An 18,073-nucleotide genomic window follows, 5' to 3' on the forward strand; every position below is an offset into this window, starting at 1 on the left:
TCTGTCTGTTTGTCCGTCCCGTCATTCAGCAGACTGAGAGGCGCCACGCCCCTCCCCTTCCAGTCAATCATACAGGATGCCAAGCTTCCCAGACTACATACATCCTGGTGCTGTTAGCTGGGAGTAGCAGCGTAGGTAGGCAGCACTGTTCTCACCCCATCTCAGCACTGTCCCCTGCCCAGCTCTCACCCCATCTGAACACTGTCTCCTACCCAACTCCTATGCCATCTTAGCACTGTCCCCCCCAGCTGTTACCCCATCTCAGCACTGTCCGGACTCCAGCTGACACCCCATCTCGGCACTATCTCCTTCCCAGCTCCTACGCCATCTGACCACTGTCCACTGCCCAGCTCCCACACCAGCTCAGCACTATCCCCTCCCCAGCTGTCACCCCATCTCAACACTGTGAACGAAAATGGAACTATAAAAATATATAGTAAAGGGCGCTGCTATGTGTTGCTTCTCCAAGCAGCTGCTGAAAAGGGGAGGTAGTCAGCCTCCCATAGAACAATATAAACAAGAGAGTAGCAGCGCTGAATAAATGTAATAAAATGAATTTAATACAATACACAATATAATACACAATATAGTAAACTCAGTACTGAGATAAGGATGAATAATAAATTCAACATACACATAAAAAATATGTAGATAAATACACAGGCATAAGTTTGAAAAACCCTGTAGGCACTAAGGTTAGCAAATAGGGCCAATTCAATGTGCACCGTAGGATAAAGTAATATATGGGTGGCAAAGTCCAATTTTAGTATAAGTATATTACCCGTCTCAGATCACAGCAAAGAGGAATTTTTAATTAGCGATGGTCTTCATGAGAATATTGGTCCAACGCAAGCGAATAAAACCTTGTGGTGACCAGATGCTGAGTAGTTTGCACAAGCGTCCCAATTCCAAATGGTGCTCCCAGATGGTAAATGTGCTCCAAGATGGTAGATGTTAGGTCCCACACCATCTCAGCACTATCCCCTCCCCAGCTGTCACCCCATCTCAACACTGTCCCCACTCCAGCTGTCACCCCATCTCAGCACCCTCCCCTTTTCAGCTCCTACACCCAGGGCCGGCCCAAGCCTAAATTTTTTGGTAAGCGAATACAGATTTTGGCGCTCCTTATATGTATAGTAATTGTGTGATTTAAATTTAGATTAAATATTGGTCCCGGACTCCAGGCTCACTTGATAATAATTGTATAGTTTGAAATAATCTAGCTCTATATGGACTAGAATTAGATTTATGGGTTTCATTTTCAGAAGACTTCCAATAAGGCCAGATGTAGCCTTAGGCATTATGGGTGGCAGACAGGTAAAGCTGAGAAAATTATAAAATTTAACTTCATGTAAATGAGAGGTGAGGATAAATGTTGTAGGGTCTGGCACTACATCCAGCTCTGTAACACATAGCTACAAAAGATGCAAGTAGTTGATAAAGGTGCCCCAGTTATGCCCCAGGTTCTGGATAATAATGTGACAATACACAAGGTGAATCTTTAGATCAGGGATTCCCAACCACGGTTCTCAATGCACACTAACAGTCCAGGTTTTAAGGATAGCCATACTTGAGCACAGGTGATTTAATCAGTACCTCAGTTATTTTGATTTAACAATCTGTGCTCAATCATGGATATCACTAAAACCAGGACTGTTAGTGTGCCTTGAGGACCGAGGTTTAGATCAAAAGACCAGTTTTATATAAAAATAAAAAGACATGTCATGAACACTCATAACAATATGGAAATGTGCAACTGTTTAAAGTTACATAAATTAAAATCGAAATAGCCCCTGTCATATACAAGTAATGCATATCCCCACCCCCTATACACAAAATGTGACAGTACCCCCACCCCCTCTACACAAAGTGTAACAGTACCCCCACCCCCTCTACACAAAGTGTAACAGTACCCCCACCCCCTCTACACAAAGTGGGACTGCACCCCCTCCCTTAAAAACACAAAGTGTGACAGCACACCCACTACACACATAGAAAGTGTGACAACATACCCCTAAACACACAGGAACAGTGTGACAGCACCCACCACTTACACAGAAATTTAAAGTGTGACTGCACTCCCCCTACAAACACACAAAGTGTGCCAAACGTGCCTTCCTCCTGTCATGGAGGCATACTTCCACTCCCCGCTTTCTACGGAACCATACCCGCCCGCCAGGAGCGGATTGTGAACTTAAAGTGGCCCTGGAAAAAAAACTCTGAAAGTGGCCTCATGTAGGTGGGACCAAATAAAATGTAGGAGGGGTCCAACACAAATATAGGCAGGATTGTAGTTAGCACTAGCCACAATAAAGAGGGGGATAAGAGACACAGGGGTCTATTCATTTTGTTAATTATCGGGGTCTGGAGCAGTGAAGACTCGGCAGTGCTAAGGCAGCTGCGTGAACTAGAGTTCACGCAGACACACTAAGGACTTCATTCAGAGTCGGTCGTTGCGGCCGCACGGTCGTACGGCACAAATGTTCGCTGAACTGCGCATGCACAAACTTGCTGCTACGATCAGAAATTTTTCTCTTCTTGAACACAGCCAGGTCGGTAGTTTGAGTGACAGAATGAGGCGTTTGTGGGTGGTAACAGGGGAAGGTGCTTGAAAACGGGGGAGTGGAGATCCGAACGCAGGCGTGCCTAATTATGCGAACGGCGTTTTATGGGAGTGCATAATTAACAAAGTAGTGTCATGGCACACGTGACATGGGTGGTTTGTACACTGACCTGATCGTAGTGCTTAAGAGAGGGTATGGTCAACCTTAAGCTCTACGACCAGTTCCGATGGTTCCCGATGGTCTCGATTAATCCTTATATGGCTGGAGATGACGTGTAATGCGTACGAGAAGGGGGCGTATTTATTGTCTTCCGGCCGCTTCCTCCCCTTGGTCGGCCAGCTAACGATCCGATCTTTGGGACGCAACATGCGAGTTCATCATTTGCATATCCGGCCCCTTTTCCCATACGACCGTGCGGCCGCAACGACCGACTCTGAATGAGGTCCTAAGCCCCAGCATCCGGCAGAAGGAGCCAGACAGGGGAGGAGGGATCTGAAAGGATCCCTGTTCACAACCCGGGACTCCTTCCCATAGGGAAGGACTGGGTGTGCGGGAGCAAAGACCATTTGTCGATGGCAATTGCCAGACCCTCGAATATATTGTGTTTTCGGAGCATGATGACTTTAGGTCCCCATACTAGTTTATGGGGACAGTGGCCACATCGGTAGAGAGAGGTAAGTAGGAGATATCCTATGATGAATGGCTCCAAAAATGTATTTCTCCAAAAGTAGGTGAAAATGTGCATGATCACCTGCTTTTGAAGAAATTATGTGATAATGAATAGACCCCAAAACCTACAACACATTGGGAGGGGAAGAAACAGCAGCTGTCACAATACTCAGAGGGAAGGGAAGAGACTAAAGATGCGTACACACTAGACGATATGCTCCCTGAGCGATATCGTCTAGTGTGTCCCCGACAGGGTGTGCTCAATGTCGTTCATGACATTGAGCACACCCGCTGAACGATATCATTAATGATATCGTTCAGCGCTGGGCTCTCCCCCATTCCCCAACATGCAGCAACCCGACGACATCGTCAGGTTGGCCTGCATGTTAACCCGATGAACGATAATGACGAACGACCCGCGGGAACGCGCGTCGTCGTTATCGTTCATCGTTTTTGTGTAAAAAATGGACGATAAAGTGGACAACTGAACGATATCGTTATCGTTCAGTCATCCACTTTAATCGCCCAGTGTGTACGCACCATTACTGTCAACACAGGGGAGAGGGGAGGAGGCAGACGCTGTCACAACGAAAGGGAAGGAGACATATGGGGGGGTCAGAGATAGAAAATATCAAATGCTGTCATACACTGGGGGAGAGGGTACATGGGTACAGGGAAGGTAGGGGGTGTCATACTGTCATTAGCAGGGAAGAGGGGGGAGACAGACTGTTGCACAAAAGGGATGGTGGAGCCAGGCTGTCAGGCTGTCACACACAGTGGTAGGAGAGGAGACAGGCTGTCACACACAGTGGTAGGAGAGGAGACAGGCTGTCACACACAGGAGGAGGAGGCTGTTACTTACAACGGAGAGGGAGACAGGCAGCAGGTCATCACACGGCCACGCAGGGGAGGGAGACGGGCTGTCACTGAATTATGAAAAGGGAAGAGAGGCTGGCTAACACGAGAGAGAGGGGGAGGCAGGCTGTCACTTGCAGAAAGGGCTAGGCTGTCACATGCAGGTGGAGGGTGGGGGCAAAGGATGTCATGCACAGGAAAGGATGGAGAGACTTGTCATTTTTAGAAGTAGCACCCCTGGGTCCAGTGCCCACGAACCCCTAAGCCGGTTACCTGCCTCTAGCTGGGTGTGAGGGTTGTCCTGTAAGCGTTGCTCTGTGTGTGTAGGGAAGACTGCCAGCAGCCAATCCATTCCTTTTGCCTCCTCCACTCTCTGGAGCAGCTGACTCACCATCCGTCGGAGTGATGGTGCTGGGAAAGAGCTGCGTCTTGCTAGACATGGCCTGAAAGCCTCACGATGCTAAGAGCTCCTCTGCGGGCCGCTCTACCCAAGTGCAGGCAAGCTGCCTGTCATGCATTGGGGCGGGGCAAAAAAAAATTGCCTCGGCTGGCAGTCGAGTCGGCTTCACAGGCTAGCCGGGAATATGCCCACTAAATTCAATTTCCAATCCGCCCCTGCCGCCCGCTCCCATTCACAAAACGCCTGCCCCTTACCTCAGGTGGACACTGGACAGTGGACTCAACAGCCACTGCGTCCTTTGACGTGATGTCATGACGTCACACCAATAAAAGCCATCGGACGGACGGACGCCCATTACAACCGCGGTGCAGCTGTGTCACAGTGACACAGTCTGCCCGCGGTCTGCCTCAGCTGCTTGCTGTATTTAATTAAGTTATAAATCAGCATGGTCGCGGCCGCGGCGCCTTTCACTGTGTGGCGCCCTACGCGGCCGCGTACCATGCGTAATTATAGAACCGGCCCTGCCTACACCATCTTGGCACGGTCCCCTGCCCAGCTCCCACACCATCTAATCACTGTCTCCACCCCAGCTCCCACGCAATCTCAGCAATGTCCCCTCTCTAGCTATCACCCCATCTCAGCACTGTCCCCACCCCAGCTGCCACACCATCTCAGCACTGTCCCCTTCCCAGCTCCTACGCCATCTCAGGACTGTCCCCTCTGCAGCTGTCACCTCATCTGAGCACTGTCCCCTTCTTTGCTGTCACCCTAGCTGTCACACCATGTTGGCACTATTCCCACCCCAGATGTCACCCTATCCTGGCATACACTCCCCATCCTAATCCCTTGCCCCAGAGACATACACTCCTCACCCTACCCCCCGGCCCCAAAGACATACACTCCCCACCCTACCATTTGCCCCAAAGACATAAAGTAACCCCCCCCAGCCCAAGTACACACACTACCCACCCTACTACCTCCACCCCCACAACCCCCCCTGCGGCCCCAGGGACATACACTACCCACAACCCCCCTCTGGCCCCATAGACCTAAACTACCCCCTGGCCCCAGTGACATAAATACCCAACCCTACCCCACGGTCCCCAAGAGTGGTTCAATAATGAGTGTCTGCAGGCAACAGTGAAATATGGTGGAGGTTCCTTTTAAGTTTGGGGCTGCATTTCAGCAAATGGAGTTGGGGATTTGGTCAGGATTAATGGTGTCCTCAATGCTGAGAAATACAGGCAGGTACTTATCCATCATGCAATACCAACAGGGAGGCATCGAATGGCTCCAAATTTATTCTGCAGCAGAACGATGACCCCAAACATACAGCGAATGTCATTAAGAACTATTTTCAGCGTAAAGAAGGACAAGGAGTTCTGGAAGTGATGATGTTGAGATCAGGGATCTGTGGGGGCCATATCATCGAGTCTGTCTGGGATTACATGAAGAGACAGAAGGATTTGAGCAAGCCTACATCCATAGAAGATCTGTGGTTAGTTCTCCAAGATGTTTGGAACAACCTCCTTGCCGCGATCCTTCAAAAACTGTGTGCAAGTGTACTTTGAAGAATTGATGCTGTTTTGAAGGCAAAGGGTGGTCACACCAAGTATTGATTTGATTTACATTTATTCTCTGTTCATTCACTTTGCATTTTGTTAATTGATAAAAAACTAACACTTCTATTTTTGAAAGCAGTCTTACTTCACAGCATTTTTTCTACACCTGCCTAAGACTTTTGCACAGTACTGTATATCTTATGATCTAACCTCTGGTGATCGATATGTTGGCATTCTCCTAAACTAGGAGGCAGTGATATGGGTAGGGGGAAACTGTCTGTGTGAGGGGGAAAGCTGTGGGGGAGTGATATGTGGGGGATACTTGGCTGGATGGGAGGGACAGTGATTCTGCAGTGGGGCACTGAGTTGAATGGGAAGTGGTGGCAGTGAGATGGGGTGGGAGGGGAGAGGAATGCTAGGCTGGACAAGGGGGGACACTGGGCTGAATAGGGGGGACTGTAATTGGGCTGGCTGGGGGGTTCTAGATGGGGAGCACAGGCAGTGGGCTTGTAAGGGAGGTGACACTGGGATGGGGGAGTCTGAAATGGTGGCGGACAGTGGTCTGGAGAAGGGCGAGACAATGTAATGGGGGTGGTCAGTGAAATCGGGGAGGCCAATGGGCTGGCGGTAGAGGGGGGGGCACTGAGTTAAGGGAATGGGAGTATTACCTGCTGTTGCTGCTGCAGGAGACAGCATGCCTCCTTTGCAGCCCCACAGTCTCCATATCTCTGCTCCAGCTGCTGCTGGGATCTGGAGGTGGCTGTCAGGGGGAGGGGGGAGAGGGGTTGCGGCCCATTTGGTGGTAGGAGACTGGTGTTGTTGTTCCCAGCCCTCAGACTCCAGTAGCCAGCATCCGTTAGAAGAACTGTGAGGACTGGAGGCGGAGCCTCCCTCCTGCTCTCTAGCTGGGTCAATGCACCGCTCCCGCAGTGAGGTAGATTGACAGCTGCCTCCCCATGTCATTATTTTCTGCAGTGTCGTTGGCTACGGTGCGGTCCCCACCCCCCACTCCAGCCAGGCAGTTTGTGAACATGAGGGGAGGCTGTGCTCGTTGCTGCCTTACCTCCTGACTGTATCTTATTCTGCAGAGGAGCGCCGCAAATACAGTCTTCCCTGCTTACATGTCACAGATTATACTGGACGAAACAAACCCACCCCCCGCTGGGTCCGACACAGCACCCAGGACATGTGCCCCGCTCGACCCCCCTTAGTTTCGCCACTGGGGCAGGAGCTTCAGAAAAGCTATGATGTATCCCTGATTTTACACTTTTTATCGTCCAGGCGTTTGTAGTGGAATCTAATCACTGGTCTCGGAAGAGAAACAGTCAAGACCCATCATGCTAACTGGTCGTCTGCAGGCTTGGGAACAAGCCAGGCCTGTTTTCCTCTCTGCTGATCTCCACAAGGAGAAAACTGTCCTCTGGTCATCTGACTACTCGTCTTCCCTGTGGAATGAAAATAATAAAATCCAGGGCTCTTCATTCTGTGATCTTTAACAGAGAGAAAATAAGTATTTCCTTCAGAGACTATAAAGTCATTTTGGATTCTAAATTGAGAATGCTGAGACAGAAATTCTAGTCCCAATAAGCCCCACATAGATGGTGATGTCCCCAAGATATTCAAAGGCCTCACAGATATTCACCACCAGAGATGGCTAATCTGTTCACCGACAATTTGCATACTCTCCGCTAATTGCCTTGGCTATATCTCCACTTCCTCATTGACCCAAGTAGAAATTAGCTCTTTATTAAATAAACTCCTGTTTATTTAATACAAGGTTAGCAAATTGCAATATCTTTGTTGATCTTTGAACCCACATTTTGTACACGAGAGGCTATTATTGATTGATGCTTTACTTTTATTTATTCTTTAATTTATTTATATTAAAGTCTAATTGAGAATATTTAATACATGCAAGGGTAGGGAAATCATGTGACAACTGCACTAATCATTTTTGTCTCCATGAAGTAATACCCTTACCATTTCTCCTCTGCAGTAATGCTACTTTCCCTCAGAAGCAAGCTCAGCCTATTGCGTGTGTACAGTGAGCAGATAGAACTGTCCGAGTTTCCATATCCTGGGAGTAACCTCAAGGTTTCCGGATACCTCAGGGAAGGAAAATCCCACCCAGGACTCAGGTAAAATATTTGGAGGCACAGATTTCATGATTGTACAGTGTTATATGTTGGTGATGTATACATAAATTATAAACTTAATCTTGAATGTAAATAGTAAAAGTTTTAAAGGAGTGTTTTATACATCTGATAACATACTCTCATTTAGGAGCCCATTTATTAATATTCACATACTCAATTGCAATCTGGGTGCGATAATGGCGCCGAATGTATTAAATAGCACATGATGAGTGTTTTCGGGGAATATGCCTCAAATATTTAATGATAAATAGGCCCCCGGTATAGTCTGTGAGCTGCTGTGTAATTGAGGAATTAGTTCAGTGTATACTTTATTAAGGATGACTAGGCAAATTCTTCTGCAGGAAGTGAGAAGATGCAGGAATTTAAAAGGGAATGTATTCTGTGTGTATTCAGTAGGGTGAAGTGCTAAGATTCTTGTCATAGAAATGATTGCTTTGTTTCCCACAGACCTATCACTTTGCATTATCTAATCCGCGAGCCCAGCAACCCATTTTCCAACCGAATCCGAGAGATGGACAGACGAATCCAGAGTGGAGAGGAAATATCGCTTGAAGATGTGGAATTGTAAGGAACTCTTTAATAACTTACCAGTGTATCTCATATCATCTTTACTCGCTGTCTGTTTCACATGTTGTTTGTACTCACACATCTATGTATGTCATCTGCTTATTCACCTCTTCTGTGCTCACTCCTCTATGAATCTCCTTATCTCACCACTCACCTGTGTCTGTGTATTTGGTATACTCTGTGTTTGTTTTATACTTTGTGCAGGTCTACCTGTGAATGTCTTCTCTGTGCTCACCTCAGTGCTCTAATCTCCTCTGTGCTTACTCTTCTAGGTATGTTATCTCATCTCATCCATGCTCCCCTGTCCCATTTAGCTCATCTCTTCTGTATTCACTTGTTTGTATATCTCATATTCTTTGTATTCACCTGCCTGTGGACGGATGTATCATGCAATCGCATGCATGCTATACATCCCGCCAGTTGTCACATGTATAGCAGTGTTTATTAACACCGTATGAATTAATAATTGCGAAAATAAAATCAAGGGACAATAGCTGTCCTTTGCGTTGTAAATCCGGGTTTATGACCCAGGAATCCTAGTGTGCATGCGTATTTGGGTTAGAGTACTAACTAAAATCCCTTAGGATTTTGAATGTTGGATGCCATTGCTGGTATTCTGACCATTGGGATCCTGTCCCCAACCCGTTCTCTGTGCTTACCTTCTGTGTATGTTATGTCATCTGTGCTCACTTGTCCCATGTAGCTCATCTCTTCTGTGATTACCGTACTGTGTATCTCCTCTGTACCTACCTGCTTGCGCATTTCATCTCCTCCATATTCACCTGTCTATGTAACTCATCTCATCTCTTCTCTGCCCTCCTGTCTGTGTATCTCATCTCCTTCGTGCTCTCCTGTCTGCGTATATCATCTCCTCTGTGCTTTCCTGTCTGCGTATCTCATCTCTTCCGTGCTCTCCTGTCTGCGTATCTCATCTCCTCTGTGCTCTCCTGACTTCGTATCTCATCTCCTCCGTGGTCTCCTGTCTGCGTATCTCATCTCCTCCGTGCTCTCCTGTCTGCGTATCTCATCTCCTCCGTGCTCTCCTGTCTGCGTATCTCATCTCCTCCGTGCTCTCCTGTCTGCGTATCTCATCTCCTCCGTGCTCTCCTGTCTGCGTATCTCATCTCCTCCGTGCTCTCCTGTCTGCGTATCTCATCTCCTCTGTGCTCTCCTGACTTTGTATCTCATCTCCTCCGTGGTCTCCTGTCTGCGTATCTCATCTACTCCGTGCTCTCCTGTCTGCGTATCTCATCTTCTCCGTGCTCTCCTGTCTGCGTATCTCATCTCCACCGTGCTCTCCTGTCTGCGTATCTCATCTCCTCCGTGCTCTCCTGTCTGCTTATCTCATCTCCTCCGTGCTCTCCTGTCTGCGTATCTCATCTCCTCTGTGCTCTCCTGTCTGCGTATCTCATCTCCTCTGTGCTCTCCTGACTTTGTATCTCATCTCCTCCGTGGTCTCCTGTCTGCGTATCTCATCTACTCCGTGCTCTCCTGTCTGCGTATCTCATCTTCTCCGTGCTCTCCTGTCTGCGTATCTCATCTCCACCGTGCTCTCCTGTCTGCGTATCTCATCTCCTCCGTGCTCTCCTGTCTGCGTATCTCATCTCCTCTGTGCTCTCCTGTCTTCGTATCTCATCTCCTCCGTGGTCTCCTGTCTGCGTATCTCATCTCCTCCGTGCTCTCCTGTCTGCGTATCTCATCTCCTCTGTGCTCTCCTGTCTTCGTATCTCATCTCCTCCGTGCTCTCCTGTCTGCGTATCTCATCTCCTCCGTGCTCTCCTGTCTGCGTATCTCATCTCCTCCGTGCTCTCCTGCCTGCGTATCTCATCCCCTCCGTGCTCTCCTGTCTGCGTATCTCATCTCCTCCGTGCTCTCCTGTCTGCGTATCTCATCTCCTCTGTGCTCTCCTGTCTTCGTATCTCATATCTCCTCCGTGGTCTCCTGTCTGCGCATCTCATCTCCTCCATGAGTGACAGTGAATTTACATTCCGTACCGGCAAAGCCTATTTCATACCATTTAAATAGAGCACCCGGGTTCTGTACCATCTGTAAAGCTCATGGATTAGGCTTGTTACTATCTGGTACGGATGTATTATTGCTTGTATATATTTTAAACATTAAAAAGTGATTATTATCTACATCCTGAGTTTTTCTTCACTTTCATATATGTGACCAATGGGAAGATGAGGAAAAAATATACGGAGAAAAGAAACCTTTATGAGTCTGCAACATGTCTTACTGATGTAAGCTTATAGTAAGCATTACTTTATACATCTTCTGCTACGTGCACTAAAGGTGTATTCTACTACTGAGCACATCCTTGGGAATCAGTGGACTCATTCTTCAGTAACTGTGTACATCTAAACAGTTATGTTACCCATTTTTTGTATTTTGTTTCTCATATCATGAAAATCCACGTTGGAGTTATGAGAAAATAAGACAGCTTTGTTGGAATATTACAGCTGCATATTTGGGATCTGTGTCTCCCTTTGGATTTTGACCTCTCAGCACTGTTTATGGTTTTCTCTGTTGTATCTATGTATGTATATGAAGTGATGTTTCATTTTTAAAACCAGAGTTGCTGTGAGGTGTTGCGCCCTATAATTTAGTGTGTTTTTTCGTTTTAAACTCACCACTACGGTGCAGAACCTAACTGATAGGTTACAGGAACCTCCGTTTCGGCCTACTAAAAAAACATTATTGTCACCCCCGATAAATGATGATGATATTACGTCAGATGAGGGTGAACTTCTGGCGGGCCGCCCATATGGCATCTCATTACAGACGACTGCCTTCCTGCGGCTACATATGCTTACTTTAAGAAAGTTAAAAGGTACAGCTGCTGTTTTTCCCCTATCTGGCCAATTAGTGGATCATTTAGAGGAAACATGGAAGTTTCCGGGAAAACGGTTTCAACCTGAAAAGCGTCAGGCTTCTGCATACCCATTTGCACTAATTCATCAAATGGGAGGCTCCTTGGAATTTGGCTGTGGTCCTTCAGGCTCTCCAAGGACCTCCATGTGAACCCCTGGGCTCAGTGAACTTCAATGGCTTACAGCGAAGACTGCATTTCTTCTAGCTAGTGCTTCAGCTAAAAGGAAGTCAGAGTTGGGGGCTCTCTGTTGTCGCCCTCCCTTTCTGATTTTTCACACGAACAGGGCGGTTCTTAGGATTCGCCCTGGTTTCCTTCCTATGGTGGTCTATATTTTCCGCATTAATGAGGACATTTTTAGTACTGGCCTTTAACTCACCAGACCTTTCAGCAGATGAGGCCTCATTGGATGTAGTACGTGCTCTCCGTATTTATGTGGACCGTCCCAGTTCTCTTCGGAAGTCGGACTCCTTGTTTGTCCTCTACGGTCTCCATAAGAAGGGATGGCTTGCCAACAAACAGACGTTGGGAAGGTGGATTCGCAGGGCGATCTCTGAGGCTTACACTCGTAAGGGTATTCCAGTGCCGCTCTCTGTTACTGCTCATTCGGTCTGTGGGTCCCTCGTGGGCAGTTTGCCGTGACGCCTTGGCTGTTCAGCTTTGTTAGGCGGCCACGTGATCTTCTGTCCATACCTTGGTAAAGTATTATGCATTTGATACCTTTGCCTCTCAGGATGCTTTCTTCGGGCGGCGGATTCTCCATTCTGTACAGGAGTGTCCCCACCCTTGAACTTACTGCTTTGGGACATCCCCAAGGTATCCTGTGGATATCTTATGGACCCTGCTGTAGAAAATTAGAGATATGGTAAGAACTTACCTTTGTTATCTCTATTTCTAAGAAATCCATAGGGTTCCACAGGACTTGCACCTGTGCTTCAGATGGGTTTTGTTCCATCTCCTTCTCTGTGAGAATGTGAATTTTGTGTGTTCCAGACTTCCTTCTCTCTGTTTTTCTCCCTCCGGCCTATGGCTTGGTACGTAACTGAAGGTGCCTTGGCCTGGGGGCGGGGTATAGGAGAGGAGGTCCCGGTGCATCCTGGGACCAAAAGTTTAACTCTGTGGTGCCCGAAGGCAGAGCCATCGCCTATACCCCAAGGTATCCTGTGGAACTTCGTAGAAATAGAGATAACAAAGGTAAGTTGTTACCATATCTCTTATTTTCTGTACTCATTTATGTATATGTTATCTCCTATGTACTCACCTTTCCATATTTTTTATTCTGGTGTAGATACAAGAAGCTCCGGTCTGATGCTCGAAAATTTGAACTTGAGCGCCATGACATCATTCTGTGCACCTGTGTTACCTCTTCCAGTACAATTCTGAGTGAATTGCCAGTGTCACAGATTATCATTGATGAGAGTGCAATGTGCACAGAGTCAGAGACTCTTGTCCCAATTGTCAGCCACAAGAGCGTGCAGTCGGTGAGTGGAATTGCATACATCACCCACTATATGTTCTGTAACACTCTGTGCCGGACAGTGTATTCCTCATGATTGCTGCTTCAGTATAAGAATCATTACAGCTACATACATCTAACATTTTTGTTAATAAAAACTTACTATTATTCAAAGATAAATAAAAATGTTTTTCAGTATTAACATCATATTCTTTGTCTGGACCTTGGTAAGGAAAATTATTATTATTATTTTTTTGTTACCTTAGTCGCAACTTTTTGTCTGTATGCCTGCCTTACTGCTTGTTATACACCTGTCTAGTGTTGATTTTAAGGCTTGCAAACAAAACAAATAGAAGGTTTATTCTATAATTCAATTTATTCTATAAATTGGCTGTCTTCTGCTGGTTGTTATGTCAAAACCTGTAGACAAGTGCTAAGATCTTCGAACCACTTGGAGAGATGTTCACTTTTATAAACTGACTTTCCCTTAATGCTTTACATGCTTACTGGCACTTGGATGCCCCCCAGGACTTCAGTTCAGAGTAGTAAAGCCTTATTACTCCAAGGCAGTTCTGGGTTAGAAATCAACAGGACATTGGGGGCGTGGCCTGGCCAGGCATGGAGTACAACGCGTGTAATCACGCTCTCCAGCCTTTATATCCTGTGCCTTCTCCTGTGGCTGTCTGTGGTCTCCCTGCTCGGCTGTTCTAGCTTACTGAAGGTTTCTTGTGCTGTGTGGAGTCTCCGTGTCCCTCCGCTCTCTATTTGCTGCATTGTTGACTCGGTGGGGTCTTCTCTGTTTCCTGGCGCAGGCTTTGTTCTCTTCCAGTGGGGTCCAGGTGCCTACTGCTCCAGGCAATTCAGCAGGTGGTGTGTGCACGGAGGTGATGACTGTCTCTCCTCCTATCTTCTGGACCTGGCTGTGCTGCCTGGCGGTGTCCTCAGCAGCGAGACATGGAGCTCTGCCCAGTGGTCATCTTACCAGCGTGTCTGTCACGGTCTGGGTATTCTGTAGTTCTGGTTTGGAACCCTTGACTTGAACGGAGGTGCAGATGAAACGAGGAGGCTTAATGTAACAGTGTAGATACCACAGACTTGTGCTATTCGTGGATAATGAACTGGAACTGGAGTGAACAGACCAGATCCACTGGGTGACCCCTCGCCTAGTGACATGTGAAGGCCAGCAAGACCAGGGATACACACCAGAAACAAGGGTGAACTCCAGGACAATATAGTACTGGTAGATAGGAACTCAGAACCAGCCCAAGACAATAGCACACAGCACAGGGAAACCAATTCAAGGTCAGCACAATAGTATAACCCAATAACCTGGACAACCACCAAGTACAGAGTAAAACAGAATAGGTAATTTGCATGCACTGTCCCAGCAGTATGATGGCATGAAGACCGTGGCTGTACTTAGCGGCTATGTACTGAGGAGTAGTAAATTGGTATGCAGCGTGGAAGCTGCCGCACTGACAGGTGACGATACACAGCAGCAGATGGAAGGCAGTATACTTGCTGGCTGAGACGAAGTGGTTGGAGCAGGTGTGTATGCAATGTGGGAGCTGTGGTGCTGACAGGTAACGGAACACAGCGGCAGACGGTAAATAGTGAAAATCCACAATGTAGCAGATAGAGTCACAGAGAACTGAATCACAGGATACAAGGAGTAAACCTGGTGCCTAGAACTATCCTGGGAAGGAACACATTGTTCAGGCAATGGGTTGCTTACAGGATTTGGTTTAAATAGGAGGTGGGCTAGCTGACCAGGTGAGCACACAGCTGAGCTGTTCAGGTGCATCAGATAATTGAAATGGAATGTTTCTACATAGGCCTGGATACAGCAGTGTCTGAGCTTGTCAGAAATGCTAAGAACCAGAGTTGTGTCTCTCCTGGCTCCTCCCCACTGTGAGTGTCCTCTACTTACATGATTCTTCAGATGGTGACTTCTCTACTAGTTTCTCCAGCTGAGAGTTTGAATTGAGCTCCTGGAGACCTCAACTTTAAGGCAGTAATTTACACTCAGACTGTTGGCGGAATACCCTTGGCCACCATTTTGTACTGTGCAGGCTCTGGTTTCTGTTTTACATCGCAGTGCTTTCATATGCTTCCTGGACTGGATATCGCTTTTTTCCTCTGACACAGTGAGTAGAAAATCTCAGGCTGCTTCTAAGCTGTAAAAGTTTGCTAGATCTGTACCCTCACAGGATTATGGTCCGTCCCACACAGATTCTCAATCCTCCATTACAGCTCCGCTGTATGATGCTCTTGCCCTTCATATAGAACAATTCCTACCAGCTATTATTGACTGAATAGCGAGTTACAGATCATATTACTGAGGTCCATATTGATTTATCCTTGATGTGTCAGGAGGGATGTAATTTCAACGGCAGAATGCCAGCTAGGGATTCACCCCAACCCCCGAAACCCAGATTGCCGCGGACGGGGTAAGTATTCACTTAGCCCGGGGATGGGGGGGGTTAGGTTTAAGGCACCCCAGGGGGATTTAGGGTTAGGCTAGGGGAAGGGGGGTTAGGTTTAGGCACGGGGGGAGGTTAGGTTTAGGGAGCGGGGTTAGGTTTAGGCACTAACGGGGGGAGGTTAGGGGAAGGCACCGCTAAGGGAGGGTTAGAGCTAGGGGGATGGAGAGGGGAGGGTTAGGGTTACTTACCTCTGCTGTCGGAATTCCGTCCTGCCAGGCTAGCCTTGTTGGGATTTGAACCGGCAGCTAAACAGCTGCCAGCATAACAATCCCATTCCGTGTCAGGTTATGCTAAAAATGAGGGACCGTATTAGTAAAGGTGCCCACACACATAGCGATCTGCACACGATCAGCCGATGTGTACGATTTCCCTTGAAACTCCCCGGCAGCTCTGCACACGATCTGCACACGATTTGGTGTCCAATCTTCATACGATCTCTCCTGCATCCAGACTTTCACAGTGCATCGGGTCCTAGATTGTCAGATCTGCTCTACTGCACGGCAGATCTGACGATGCGATGTGCGACCAGCGGGGACGCGCATCGCATCGTGATCGTGAGTGGGGACTCAACGATTTACTCAGGATTTGGCCATATTTTACACAATATGTCGTTCCAATGTGTCGGAATCGGCCAGATCGGGTAAAGTATCGCTATGTGTGTGGCCAGCTTAAGACAGAAAATCGTATTTCTACGTTGGAAGATAGTGCTTATCCGGTCCCTGGGCATTTAAACTTTCTGAAGACTCAGCGGCCTGTCAGCAGAAATTGGTGGATATTGATGGTCGTCTTCGTCACAATAAAAATTGCTTCGTTGGCTTGCCAAAGAAGGTGGAAGGTTCGAATCCAGAGAGTTTTCTGGAATCCTGGCTGACTTTTACGTTTGGCCGAGACGAGTTTACTCCTCAGTTTGCTGTGGAATAGGGGCACCAGGGTCCTTTCTCCATCGGCATCTCCGAGAACCTTTATTGAAAACTTCTACATTATGAAAACTAGAAATATAAGTGACAGCGGGTTGCTTTCTTTCAAGACTTTTCTGCTGAGGTCCAAAAATCTTGTGCCAAATTTACTCAAGTCAAGAGACAACTGCGGGACTTACAGTTACCCTAGGCTATACTTTTCTCTGCCAGTCACCTTGTTGTATCAAGTGGCTGCTCTCACTTCTTCGATTCTCCTAAAGATGCTGTCACCTGTCTCCATCTTCAGACCCCTCGTCGTGGTGGCTTTCCTGGCTGTCTCCATATTACCGAAATATCCTGTATTATGTTTATGGAGTGCACTATATGTCTCCACTACTGCTGTTATTGTTCTGGACTCTACCTGCTATAATTTTTTTATTCTAAATTTTGAGGCCTTATGCGGGCCATCATGTTACACTGTTTAATCACATTCATGTTGGGTCAGTCGATGTTTATGGTTCCTTTTTATTTCTGTAATTGGAGGTCGCGGCAGCTCTGGTGGCTGGTTGCTCCATATCTATAGGGCCTAACGCTTAGATGACTCCCCTCTCTACAGTAATTTTCAGATAGTCAGACAGCCTGTTATTTGTTTAGTTTAGTTCAGGGTTTAGGCACATTTCTGTTTTTCATGTTTATGTATTTCTTTTTTTTTTATTTTTCTACTCAATATCTGTAGCATATATGTTCTTTGTAAGTGGTGAACGTTGTGGTAATTAAGGATATCTCCTATTTGTTATGTTGATGCTGAGTGGATTTTTGTTCTCCTGATTTTTTTTATCTCTGTATGTAGTGTGCCATGGCACTGGTCGCACTACACTAGTTATGGCCCTACACAGAGGGCTAAGGCCCAAGGAGTTACGGAGCTTGTATACACAGGGAGCTAAGACCCATGGAGTTACGGTGCTTGTAAACACAGAGGGCTACGACCCAAGGAGTCACAGTGCTTGTATACACAGTGGGCTAAGGCCCAAGGAGTTACGGTGCTTGTATACACAGAGGGCTAAGGCCCAAGGAATTGCAGTGCTTGTATACACAGAGGGCTACGGCCCAAGGAGTCACAGTGCTTGTATACATAGTGGGCTACAGCCCAAGGAGTCACAGTGCTTGTATACACAGTGGGCTACGGCCAACAGAGTCACAGTACTTGTATACGCAGTGGGCTACGGCCCAATATGTCCCAGTACTTGTATACACAGTGGAGTACAGCCCAAGGAGTCACGGTGCCTGTATACATATAGGGTACAGCACCAAAAAATATTTATTTATTTTAAAAAAATATATTTTTAAACTTTTAACTTTCTTGAAAGTATTTTTTACATTTTTAAACTTTCTTTTTTTTGTACACACAGCCAATTGTTCTGAGTCTAGACACAGCCACTTTAATCAGCAGATTATAGTGCAGCATACATCAACGTGCAGTGTGCCCCCTATACAAAGTCACTTTGCCAGCACAGCCACTTGTAAGTCTGGACACAGCCACTTAATCAGCAGAGTATAGTGCAGCATACATCAGTGTGCAGTGTGGCCCCT

The 18,073-nt window shown here is 47.1% G+C and overlaps 1 protein-coding gene across 1 annotated transcript in view; it reads left to right on the forward strand.

Moving 5' to 3' along the window:
- Positions 1-18,073, forward strand: part of HELZ2 (helicase with zinc finger 2) — a 119,930-nt gene that overhangs the window by 70,456 nt on the left and 31,401 nt on the right. The window contains exons 13-15 of the mRNA XM_088467048.1: positions 8,047-8,188; positions 8,654-8,770; positions 12,934-13,126. Of these exons, the coding sequence (XP_088323174.1) occupies positions 8,047-8,188; positions 8,654-8,770; positions 12,934-13,126 (452 nt within the window). The remainder of the gene's footprint in view (positions 1-8,046; positions 8,189-8,653; positions 8,771-12,933; positions 13,127-18,073) is intronic.

Source organism: Taudactylus pleione, unplaced genomic scaffold (genome assembly GCF_031769625.1).
Source record: "Taudactylus pleione unplaced genomic scaffold, aTauple2 ptg000069l, whole genome shotgun sequence".
In the NCBI taxonomy this organism is placed as follows: Eukaryota; Metazoa; Chordata; class Amphibia; order Anura; family Myobatrachidae; genus Taudactylus; species Taudactylus pleione.